The sequence below is a fragment of the Stegastes partitus genome, unplaced genomic scaffold (genome assembly GCF_000690725.1).
Source record: "Stegastes partitus isolate 25-593 unplaced genomic scaffold, Stegastes_partitus-1.0.2 Scaffold109, whole genome shotgun sequence".
NCBI classification, from domain to species: Eukaryota; Metazoa; Chordata; class Actinopteri; family Pomacentridae; genus Stegastes; species Stegastes partitus.
Genome location: NW_007577840.1, coordinates 589,000 through 600,915, shown reverse-complemented (window position 1 = coordinate 600,915; position 11,916 = coordinate 589,000). Strand labels below are relative to the sequence as shown.

Here is an 11,916-nt window from a genome sequence, read left to right as displayed (position 1 = left end):
CTTCTAAAGTCAAACTATGATGTGTTTTTCCCTTAAATATATAAAATATGTTCAGGTTTGTCAGTAAATGAATTGGGCACAGTAGCTGCAGCATAGTGTGCTCATTTGTGGGGAAAAAAAATTTAGTTTTTCCCCCCATCTGGCCATCAGAGAGAATTCACAATACCACAACAGCTTATTTGTATTCTGTATTCTATGTCATGCTTTTAGATGTGAGTGTGAGCCAGTGGTGCAGCACCTCCACTTCATAAAATCATGGTCATATTCCCTCAGCTGCTACCCCTATCATCCTGTATTTTTGCCAAACATCCAATAAAAAAAAGAAGAAGAAGGGGAAAAAAAGAAATGAAACAGAGAGAGGTAGAGGCAATTACTTTGATTACAGGAATCTTAGGATGCCTCAAGATTTAAGTATATGATTGGATGTGGAGAAGATTCATATCCGGACTGCTTGCGTTTGTGTTTCGGGATGTCTGTGCTGAAGTTCGACATATGTTAACTTGTTAGTCCTCATTATATAATGTATCAGTGTGCCGGTGTCCTCAGACAGGCCTGTCACTTCCTTCGCCTCACAGCTACACACTCTCCTTGCATCCTGTGGCTCAGCGGGGGTGATCCATGCAGGGCTTTATCCTCCCAGATTGCAGCTAGTGATTACGGCTGCCTGGATAGGAGGAAGCAGGCTGTGTTGATGGCTTGAACAAATTGAATCAGCTGGAGGAGATTTAGAACACAGCTGTCCCATTTTCTCTGACTGAGCAAGGAGAAACAAACACACACATACACCGACACACACTCTGAAAGATAGAGTCCCGCACATCCTGCCGCATATATGTGTGTATGATAGTATTTCAAATCGAGTTAAGTACATCTATGGAGTGTATATCTCCAGCTTCAGACACACACAGCCTATAATTTCCCCGCAAGTACATTAAACTTCTTGTGAACTTTTGCCTGTTTGGATTCTCCTTCAGAAATCAAAGATCTCCACCTATGAGAAGATGTGGGCTTTCATGAGCAGCAGGAAGAACACTGCATTAGTTAAGAACAACAGGGAGGGCATCACCCGGGTCTTGACGACAGACTACGCCATGCTGATGGAGTCCACCAGCATCGAGTACATCAGCCAGAGAAACTGCAACCTCACACAGATCGGAGGTCTCATAGACTCCAAGGGCTACGGAGTGGGAACGCCTATCGGTAAGAAGAATGACTTGCTCCTCACTGCCATCTTTGTCAATTATTAAAGAATGAAAAGCCCCACAGAAAAAAATCAGCAAAGGGAAAAAAGGCAATTACATGTCTTTTTGCTGTAATGGAACATGGATTTAAAATAAGCCCCTTATTTTCTGTTGAAAATGAGACCAGAACTCTTCCATTTTTGAAAGGTACCTCTACCAAAGCAAAACCCATTCAAACTTTCATGCATCCATAACTTGTTCTCTATGATCGACTGCCCGCATTTAACCTCAGCGTTGGTCAAAACAAGCCACAGAGAAGTAAATATTGCACAAATCCCATTTACACAAGCGCCTGTAAAAGTGTTAAAAATGCACTGAAGGTCTTGTGTGACTAGAATAGAATTTCAATAGAACCTCTGTAAATGGAGGCTTTTTGTGCTTTTGATACCTATTTTATTTTATTTGGAATTTGAATCTTTAAGTGCGGAGCTGCGATCCCGTATCCTCAGCATGCAAATGCACTTCCATCAAAAAGCTCTGCCAGCTGTTCAAATGGGCAAATGTTCCTGTAAGGTTTTCAGCCAGTTTTGTTGAATTGAGTACTTAAACTGGAAGCAAGTCAACCTGCTGGACCGTGTTTGCAGTCAGCACTGTTGGATGTTTACTCAAGCAATACTTAACATCTTGCATCTCTCTCATGCTTTGCCTTTTCCTCTCGAGATTTTCTCTAGTCTTTTATTTAATTTTCATTTATTTATCCTAATATGTTCGACTTTATGGCTTTCACTGTATTCCATAGCAAGAACGTGCTCCGTAAGTTGCTCACATTCACGAGGAGAAGTTGCCAAATACGAGGCATACATTTAAATGTATGGGCACAACAGCAGAATTATTGAATGTATTAAACAGCAGAAGGTGCAGTGATTTGAAATAGAGCAAAAGGTACATTTAAGACTAAAATTATGTGCAAGGAAAACTAAAACAAAAAAGTTTAAAGGTTCTTCGGCTCAGAGGCTCTTCTCTCCACAGACATTAGGAAGGCACACAGATCTCTGTACCTTCTCTGCATTATAGGTTTCTATCTATTTGTCATCTGTCCCTTTTTACGGTATATTTTTAACAATATGTCCTTAGATATCTCGTTCCCTCTGGCTGTCTTACCCTGTTATCTATGGAATGTTTTTCATGGCTGCAGCATGGGTGGAAGGCAGATCCAAAATTCCTACAATGCCAGACAATAAAGTGAAGCTTGAATGTTGACACACCTCCACCAGAGACTCAAGCTTCCTTCATGTCAGCAGGCCAACCTGATGAGCCTGTTGTCAGATGCTCTCACTCGGCTGCCTTCTGAAAATATCCCGCACTGCTGAAAATAATAACGCCCACCACAGAATGGAGGAGCGTCTGCAGCATAGTGCTGCAAAGAGGGCGACTAAGCAAAGTTCTCTGTAGAAAAGTTAAATTGGCACTTACCTGTGATAATCCAGTTCAGTGTGACATTGTCTGTTTCCCTGCTGGTAAAAGGCCACAAAAGCTAGCAAGCTTGAACTAAATGCAGAAACGTAAAAGGTACCTGCACCTCTTAGATGCTGTAGCTAGAAAAAAAAAAAAAAAGGATTCTTTTCAGTTGGGACACTAAAAGATGTTTTTGCCTCTGTGACCATAAATGCATTCTAGAGGACGTGAAATGGCACAAAGACCAGTAAAATAGTCACAAAATAACTGATGCAAAGCAGAAAAATGATGCCTTCCTCCACTCTGATGTCTAGCTGATAAACAAACTGTGTTCAGGACAGAATGTGCGTCCGGATCCGGTCACTCCAATTACTGACTTATTTATCAGTTTGGTGTGTTTGGCAGGACGCAAGGGGACTCGGTACAGGTTCAGGTTTAAGGTTAAAGACATCTTTAAGAACTAAATACACAACTGAGTGGCACACCGCTTTAGGAGCTCTAGGCTGATACCCTCAGGGCAGATGCAGCTGTGACTGGGCTGAGCTGACAAGCTGGAGTCTGTTTGGCTCCTTCCTCACCTGATCAACAGGCTTCAATGTACCGCTGGATGTGTGTGTGTGTGTGTGTGTGTGTGTGTGTGTGTGTGTGTGTGTGTGTGGTGGTGGGGTTAAAGTAACAAGAAGAAGCCAATAGTAAGATAGAAATATAGGCTTCCTTGATACTGTTTAGAGAAGAAAATATGAATTCATGTGCATTTAAAGCCCTGCTGATATCATTGTTGCTCAAAATTAAATAGCAATTTGCATTGCCTCATTAGGGCTGCCATGTCTTGTTTTATTTTAAAAGCAATATTCAGTAAAGAATAAAAAGTGAATAGTAGAATATAATTGCTCTGTGAATGTAATGTGTTTCTATTCACCAGGTTCTCCATACAGAGATAAAGTCACCATCGCCATCCTTCAGCTGCAGGAGGAAGGGAAGCTGCACATGATGAAGGAGAAGTGGTGGAGAGGAAACGGCTGTCCAGAGGAGGACAACAAGGAGGCCAACGCCTTGGGCGTAGAAAACATCGGCGGTATCTTCATCGTCCTGGCCGCCGGTCTGGTCCTGTCCGTGTTCGTAGCTATCGGAGAGTTCATCTACAAGGCCCGCAGGAACGCCGACATAGAGGAGGTGAGTGAGGCTGCTTGTTCCTGTGCTGTGTGAAGATGACAAATGACTGGATTAAATGGTGCGTTTTGCTCACAGCAGACTTTAAAATAAGCTCCAGCATTTGAAAGTATCATCAAAGAAAGAATTACAGTTTAATTGTAGGTTGCTACAAATCAAGAGTTGTTTTTTTTTTTTTACGAGTTTAGAATGTTTGTTCTTTCACCTGTTTTCAGAAAGAGGAATGTTGTGTTTAGCTTTTCTTTACCAGTTACAAAGTCCTTTTTTTTTTTTTTTAAGAACAGAAGTGATTGTTCAATTTATTTGCTCAGTTTAATTAATTTGCTCAAAAATAATACTTGCACTTGCCGGCAGTGTGTTTGCGAGAAAAATCATTGCATGGATTTATGACTTATCAGTGTCTCACAGTCCTCAGCAGTAAACAATGAGCTACACAGAGTAAAGACGTGTTGAATTGTCAGCTCCAAATGACAGGCGACTAAACCGTTCATTCACTGTTATTTGTGTAACTTAATTATTTCTTATATTCCCAGAATATGTCATCAGTGCTGGATTATCCCTGAACGTACATGCTTTGGTTCTTCCTTTTAGGGACAAAAGGGGACAAAAACATAATGCTATGAAGGAGCAACAATATCACACATGATTAGTTTGTTTGTCTTGTTTTTGAGTTTCTTATGCTTCTCTTTTGCCATACTTTTGTTTCGTTATCTGATTTCTTTTTCAAGTCTGTTTATTTCTTTTTGTGTTTTCTCTTCCATCCTCCCTTTTTTTTTCTTTTTCCTTTGCGTCAGGCGTTTTGTTTCTTTTATGGGGTGCAATCCCGTCAGTTTCAGCGGCGCGGCTCCACCTCCTCCTCTGGCACCTCCTTATCTACCGATCTGGAGAGCGGCAGGCTGCTGGGGGATGACACAGAGTAGCCGTGGCAGCACATACACCGCAATACTCACTCTAGATGATAGGTTTGTAACCAGGCATCCCTCCCTCTGCCCTTGTTGAAAATATCCCAGCATACCTTGCACCTTCACCTGCAGCTTCACCCAATCCCAATTACTCTACTTTCAATACTTGACCCTCGTGCCCTGAGGATTCACCTGTCTGTTTTGTCTTCTGGTTGTGTTCGCTTGTGATGCCGGTGATCTTTCTGATACAGCTTCAGGCCATGATAGTCACTCTGAAACTACCAGCTTTAATCTTTTTATTGTAAAACCACAGATACATTCAGACAAAGTTTAATAAAACTGCAATTTGGTTTTACACAGCATTTCTCCTGACGTTTGACACTAGACTTTACTTTTATGGACTTGCAAACTTAAATGCATCTTATCTTCATTAAAAGTGACCTCTCATTTGCATGCTCATACATCATACATGAGCAGCACTTCACTGATTGAAGCCTGAAAATAGATTCTGATGATACTCAAGACATTAGGAAAGGTTTTTAAAGCGTGAGTCATGCATTTTGTTGAGTTGAAAATTATACAAATTCGGTGTCATTTTCAAATTGCAACATCCCGAGTTCACACTGTATGAAGAAGTTCAGCATGGCGTTAAGCTGTTTTCCTGCATCTGGTTAAGTAGTTTTCCAATAGAAGTTTTGGCCTCAGCAGACGTGTGTGTGTGTACTTAGAATGCCTTTTGGGAAATCAAAAGATAGGAAAAGTTATTTGAATATTTTCCTTCTCATTAACCTCATTGGTAGACTGGTTGGGTTGGCTGAAATTCGATTAACAGTGATTGAACAACGTGTCGAGTTAAGATGTCCCCCGACGCGAACCCAGGGCCAAAAGTAAAGTTGTAACTTCATAAATAACCTCTGGTGACTGCAGACCATTTTAACTGAAGTAATGATGGATGGGACCACAGAGGAATATACATTTCAAGGGCCTCGGCTGCTCCCCTGAACTGACCTTGTCATCTAGATCCATCTGTCTCTGAAGTAAAACCCAAGAAAATATGCAGTCAGGTATGGCAAATATTAACTACAAAGAATGACTGACTACCACCACCACTGAAGGGCATGAAATCAGTTCACATAATGAGTGCATATTATATAAACCCCGATTTCGTGTTTTGTGTGAGTGTGTGTGTGTGTGTGCGCGTAAAGGTGAAATGCACTCAGAGGGCTATGTGACGAAAGTCTATAACTCTGCAATATGACAAGTAAATTAATTTCAGCTTCATACTTGATTTAGTTCCAGTCAGGCGTGATTATATTTTCTACAACGTTCCACTCAGTCCAAAGCATATATAGCTTCAACCTGTGGTTTCTGGCAGCCTTTAAGGGCAGAATTGGGAACAAGGTAGGTTTTCTCCAGTGATATTCAGTGTTGCTGGTGTTCGTGGGAAACCCTGCAGGAAGCCACATTTGGTTGAGAAGTCTTTAGATGATGTCTGGAGATAAAACGGGATCTTCAGGTGTCCTTGGCTGTAAAGACCCAACAGATAAACCTGAAAACTTGGTGCTACGAATGATGAATTGCAAAATAAATTTAGCGAACGCACCATCCAGAGGGGAGCAAAAATAAAAGGCAAATAAGCGTGATTGAAGATTAATGTGTTCAATGCAATGTAATATTCAGCAAATTTCCTGGGGCTTTTCATTTCAGACAGCCTTCTCTTTGATAATTTCAAATAATTACCATATTATGAATTCATAGCTTCCTGCAGTAGGATGCTGCACAGCAGACACTGCCCTTCATCTCTTGTCTGTATAATTGGATTTTACGATGAGACAACAAAGTCTTGTATAACTCTTTTAGATACATTTACAGTTCATGTGTGTTTTGTCATTTCTGGACAGCTGATTAGAAGTTATTGGTTGCATTCTCACATCGCATTGGACTGCTAAAAGCTGTATCTAATAATTCCCTAACTAGTGCAGTTGCAGAGCAGCAGTATTTTCTTCTTTTTTTTTATGTTAATACATTCACAGCCTTTAAACTTGTGGCCAAAGTTCATAAAGATTGTAATGAATTTATTGGAAATCATCTTTATTGGTGTCTTAACCCTGGCTTTTAATTATTCATCTCTTTGGCAGTGCATGTCTTTTAGCGCCGTGATGGAGGAGTTGGGTATCTCCCTGCAGTGTTACAAAGGCATCCGGAGGAGGTCGCGGCCTCACAGCGGGGCGAGGTCAGCTTGCATCTTCTGTCAACCCAAACGTACCGCAAGGAGGGAGGGAGGGAGACGAGACTCTAGCACTTGAGCCTTGGATCTAAAAAAGAAAATAGAAAAAAAGTGATGGATCAGAGACTGCCATTTGATCGCTTCCCACTTCTCAGACTTGTCCGTGGGCCACCGACTGGTATGAAGTTGTTTCCTCATCAACTCCTGTCTTTAGACCATCTGTGTGGATAGTACATGAAGCATTATAACGTAGATGTAGTTTACAGCATCATAGCCTTGCACCAACAGTAATAATGTTTAAACAGGTGACGACTGAAAGAATTAAATCTCTCTCGTAGTATAAACCATCGCTGTTCCCTTCGTGGCTGTAGTTCACTGTTATGAGCAGTTGGCACAGTTGAATCTGCGCACTTTCTGGATTCTCCCATTGTGTAAATGTATGACGACTTCACAGATTTTCAGAATAAAAAAAAAAAGATTTTTGCATTTTTTTAAACTGTTGTACGATTGGTTACTGTTGTTGCATATAGCCGGCGGTGGTTTGTGTGCCGCGTGTTTCTTTTGTGTGCCTACTGGCAGCCGGCAAAGTGGCTTCAGAGTGGATTACTGAGCCAAGCGTGGCCAGTGAAAAGAGATAACGACCTCTAAGGAAAGATGGGAACACACCTGCTGTTTTATACCCTTCAAGCACCAACATCACAGACATCAAACCAGACACACTCACACAGACATGCATACTGTAGCCACATGAATACTTATGATCATAAAACATTGCTGTCAGTGCATCAGGTAAAAAAAAAAAAAAAGAAAGAAAAGGGGGCTATGATACAGGGAGAAGGGAAGGACAAAATGAGAAGGAGGGTTTTTTTTTCTTCTTTTTTAATGCGTGAAATCCTCAGGAGGTCAAAGACAAAACACTACTTTCTTGTTCCCCTGGGAGTAACAGTCTTGTTTTTCAATAAGTCCTTTTTTTTCCCAGCTCGCATTTGTCAAATCTGAAAGCCTGTGGGGAAAGCTTGTCTCCCAGTAGTGACAGTGGATCCCAGTGGATGTGCACATTCAGAAAAGAAAAAATGGAACAACTTCTGCCATGATGAGATTTGCTACTTTTTAAGTACATTACAAACTTGACATGCATGTTACATAGCTTAACTCCCTGCAGCTATTTAATTTATATTGCACTTGTGAAATGATAACGGATACAAAGCCTTAATATTAACAAAAAAATAATTATTTTGGAAATATAGCAAATTAGCATGAATATCCCTTATTAAAAGTCAAGTGAGGCATACGTGCTTCATTTAAATTTGATATTGTCTGACTAATTTACACATTCAGTCTGCCTTTGTTCACCTCTCACAAGCACAACACTCACCTGTCACATCTCATGATGTCTCACCTGACACATCTGAGCAGCCTCGGCAGCACTACCTCTCCAAGCATGAATACAGAGAGCATCCAAGACAGTCGTCACTGACTGACTCACACACCCCTACCAGAACTGGTGCTGTAGAACGTCAATTCTGATACCCGACACATGCAAAACCATCAATTTAACATCCCCGCACAGCACCATTTAAGCAGTTGTGATGACATTCATATTTTTATTGACAAATCCGCTCCTTATTTCCACTGAGTATCGACATTAGGAGCGTCCCCATATCCGGGTTTGTTTCTGTCCTCTGTCTCCAGAGTAAACAAAATTAATTCCCAGATGGACAAATGCAAGAGGTCACTTGTGCTCCTCATTTCCCTTCTCTTTATTTCTGGCCCAGCTTCTTTAATTTCTTCTCACACCAGTGCATGTTTTCAACGATTCCTACTTTTTAACCCTCCACTCACTCCACAGTTCACACCTGCACTGAAGTCTGTCAGCATACTGGATGTGTGATATGTGCTGTTCTGGAAAGGCACACACAAATGCACATTAAATTATACTGACAATGTTAACGCGACCAATACTGGTAAGTAAAAATCTTTTTTTTTTTCTTTTTTACATCAAAAGACTATTAAAATACATAATGCATTTCTTGTAATTTCACAAATATTGCTTTTAAAATTCTATGTAACTGTTTAATATAGTTTCTAAAATGAGATACAATTCATTAAAACAGTATTGGTTCTGTAATTTTACATAGATTTGTATTGTTTTTTTAAAAAAAAATTGTACTATTACAGATGTTTTTAAAACAAATACGTTTAATTAATTTGTTTTTAATCAGTGTCATGCAGTATGTCAATATATCATCAATGTTTTTATGTGTAAATATCTTTTATTAAATATTAAAAAGTCAATAGAACACACATGATCTGTTGTAAAATTAAGACTAGAAAATTCATTTTAATTGTGGAAAATTACTGTATTTATTAAGATTGTTTGTTAGTGTTCTTGTACAACATTTTTAGCACACCAGCTACCAGAATATTAAGTGTGTTCTACAGTGAAGTGTTGGTAAGGCACTAACTCCACAGGGAAAGACACAGAACAGACTGTTGATGGAGCACCTTCAGGCTTTCATTTTACATTCATGATCAATATCATCAAAATGAACTTCCAATGCCAAGCTTCTAGCAGCTAATTGAATGACATTTCAAACACGAAAGAGCAATAAATGACGTAAACAGTTTATAAACGACTTGAGTCAGAGGTTGTGCTGTGGCATTTCTCTCTGTGGACTGTGTGCACTGGTTTGTGTGCAACCTAGGAGAATTGGACCAAGCTTTTCTTAATCTCTCCGTGTAATGAGTTTTCTCTTTTTTTTTTTGGTATTCAGATTAATTCTGGGATTGGGCTCAGTCCAATGTAATAGCGTTTGGTAGTCTCTAATCTCCTAAACCTATAATTCTTAATCAAAACCAAAGGCAGCATTTATTTATTTTTTTTATCATTATCTAATCCATCATGAATGAGGCCATGGATTACAACTCTGACCTTGGCATTCTGCTCAGCTGAGCAAGACTCTTGTCCTTCTTACTAACCTGAGATGCCCTCAGCTGGCTAATGTGCTGCTGATGTCAGTTTTTTGTTTTTTTTTTGTCTTTACCTGTGTTCTTGTCCTTGTTGATTTCACTCAGACAAACTCTTTGCCTCAATGATCTTGAAATATGGAGCTCTCAACCTTTGTGTTGCTGGAGAGGTGAGGAAGAATAAAGGATAGTGGCATCTGTCTGCTTGTGTGGCCAGTAAGAAGGTCACAGATTATACATGAGCACCTCTTGCGCAGATAAAAAAAAAAAGAAAAGAGAGAGAGATTGAGAGAAAAATCCAGAGAAACGAAAAGGAGATAAACTAATGGCGCCTGTTGTTGACATCTTTAAAAATAGGCAGTATATTGTCCTTGCTGTGTTCATTGTTTTAGGAAAGGTAACAAAACACAATGAATCTCAGCAGAATTTAGATGGAATAAACGTAACCACCGCCGTATAAAACACAGCTGCCTTATTAAAATAAATTGTTGAGCAAAAGCTTGTTTCTTAACTATATGAATCCTTCAAACCTGTCAAGCCCGGTTCATGTATATGAGGCTCTCAACTGTACATACAAGTACAGAAGAATCAAATCTAAACTATGACTGCAGCATAAGAGAGTGGCAGACATTTGAGTGTGTCCCATCCATCACAATGAAATGAACAGTCTCTGGGGCTGATAAGGCAGGTCTGTGTCAACAGCCTGTCAATGAAGACAAACGAGGAGGAGGAAGACTCTTAGAGGTGCACAGCATCATTTATCTCCCTCTCTCCCCCTCTCTGTTTCTCTCTGTGTCTGACTTTCTCTCCCAACCATCTGAAGTCCCGGCTGTAAATAATTCAGAGTGAATGCTGTCATCTGCTGGCGTGCAGGTGAAGTGGCCTTACGGATATAAAGCATAAAGCCTCTGGTCATCAGAACATGGAAGAAAAAAAAAAACAACCTGAACTGCATGGTCTAATTTACGAGCTTTTTTGTCTTTTAAATCCATCTTCATGGGCTTATGGTCAGTTTGGCAGATTATAATGATCATGCATCCATTACGAATTCTGATCATATAAACAGATGGGAGCCAGCTTGTGATCTGTTGTGTCTCTGTGCGGTTTCCAGTTACATATTAAATATGCTGGTTTTCATTATTATTATTGTTTTTAGCTTCCGTGTGAAACCCCAGCAAAGTGTTGCTTTTCTCCAACTTTTAAGAAAAACTGCCCTTCTTTATCCATTTGCGATGATGCAGTTTTCCGCTAATTCAGATGGGCTTTAAATTGGTTTATTTTGCTCAGGCAGATGGATCATTTTCTCATCTCAAAAAGGAACACTTAATCTTACAGTTTATCTGCAACTCAAAATCACTGAACTTTCTAAATGCATGGCTTTCACTGGACTGCTATTAGAAGTAAGTCACCCTGCTCCATAAGAGAATGAAATCATGAGTTTTTGTTTGTTGTAGTAAAAAACAAATAACCATGAGCATTAAATACATTTAGTGTAGTACTTCCACACAGTTGGGGAATGAGTGTCAGATTTTACTCACGAGGAACAGCTGGGATGGAGTTGTTTATCTTGACTTATTACCTATATCAGTATATAAAAATCCTATAATGCAACTCAGCAAATAAATATCCTTGTTGTTAGAAAAAATAATTCACCTCCCTTGTGTTTAACAATGAATCATGTTCAATTTAATTTGGCTTTCTGTTTTTTTTTTTTCAAGAATTTACAAAAAACAAAGACTCACTTCATGTCAAAATGTAAATAGATTTCTATGAAGTAATGCCAATTGTATTGGGAAAGTTGCACCAAAGAAAAAGCCTCTGTTGGAAAAAAAAGTCTGATTAATTCTCAACTAGAATTCACCAAAAGGCATGTTGGAGACTCTGAAGTCAACTACAGGAAAGTTCTTTGGTCTGATGAGAGCAAAACTGAGCTTTTCGCCACCAGACTAGATGTGGCACACACCAAACACTACACATGGTGGCAACATCATGATGTAGCGATAAGGTATAAGGT

The 11,916-nt window shown here is 39.7% G+C and overlaps 1 protein-coding gene across 1 annotated transcript in view; it reads left to right on the top strand.

Moving 5' to 3' along the window:
• Nucleotides 1–4,726, top strand: part of grik1a (glutamate receptor, ionotropic, kainate 1a) — a 36,646-nt gene extending 31,920 nt beyond the window's left edge. Inside the window, exons 15-17 of the mRNA XM_008277871.1 lie at nt 975–1,200; nt 3,559–3,809; nt 4,601–4,726. Of these exons, the coding sequence (XP_008276093.1) occupies nt 975–1,200; nt 3,559–3,809; nt 4,601–4,726 (603 nt within the window). The remainder of the gene's footprint in view (nt 1–974; nt 1,201–3,558; nt 3,810–4,600) is intronic.
• Nucleotides 4,727–11,916: the final 7,190 nt, after the last annotated feature.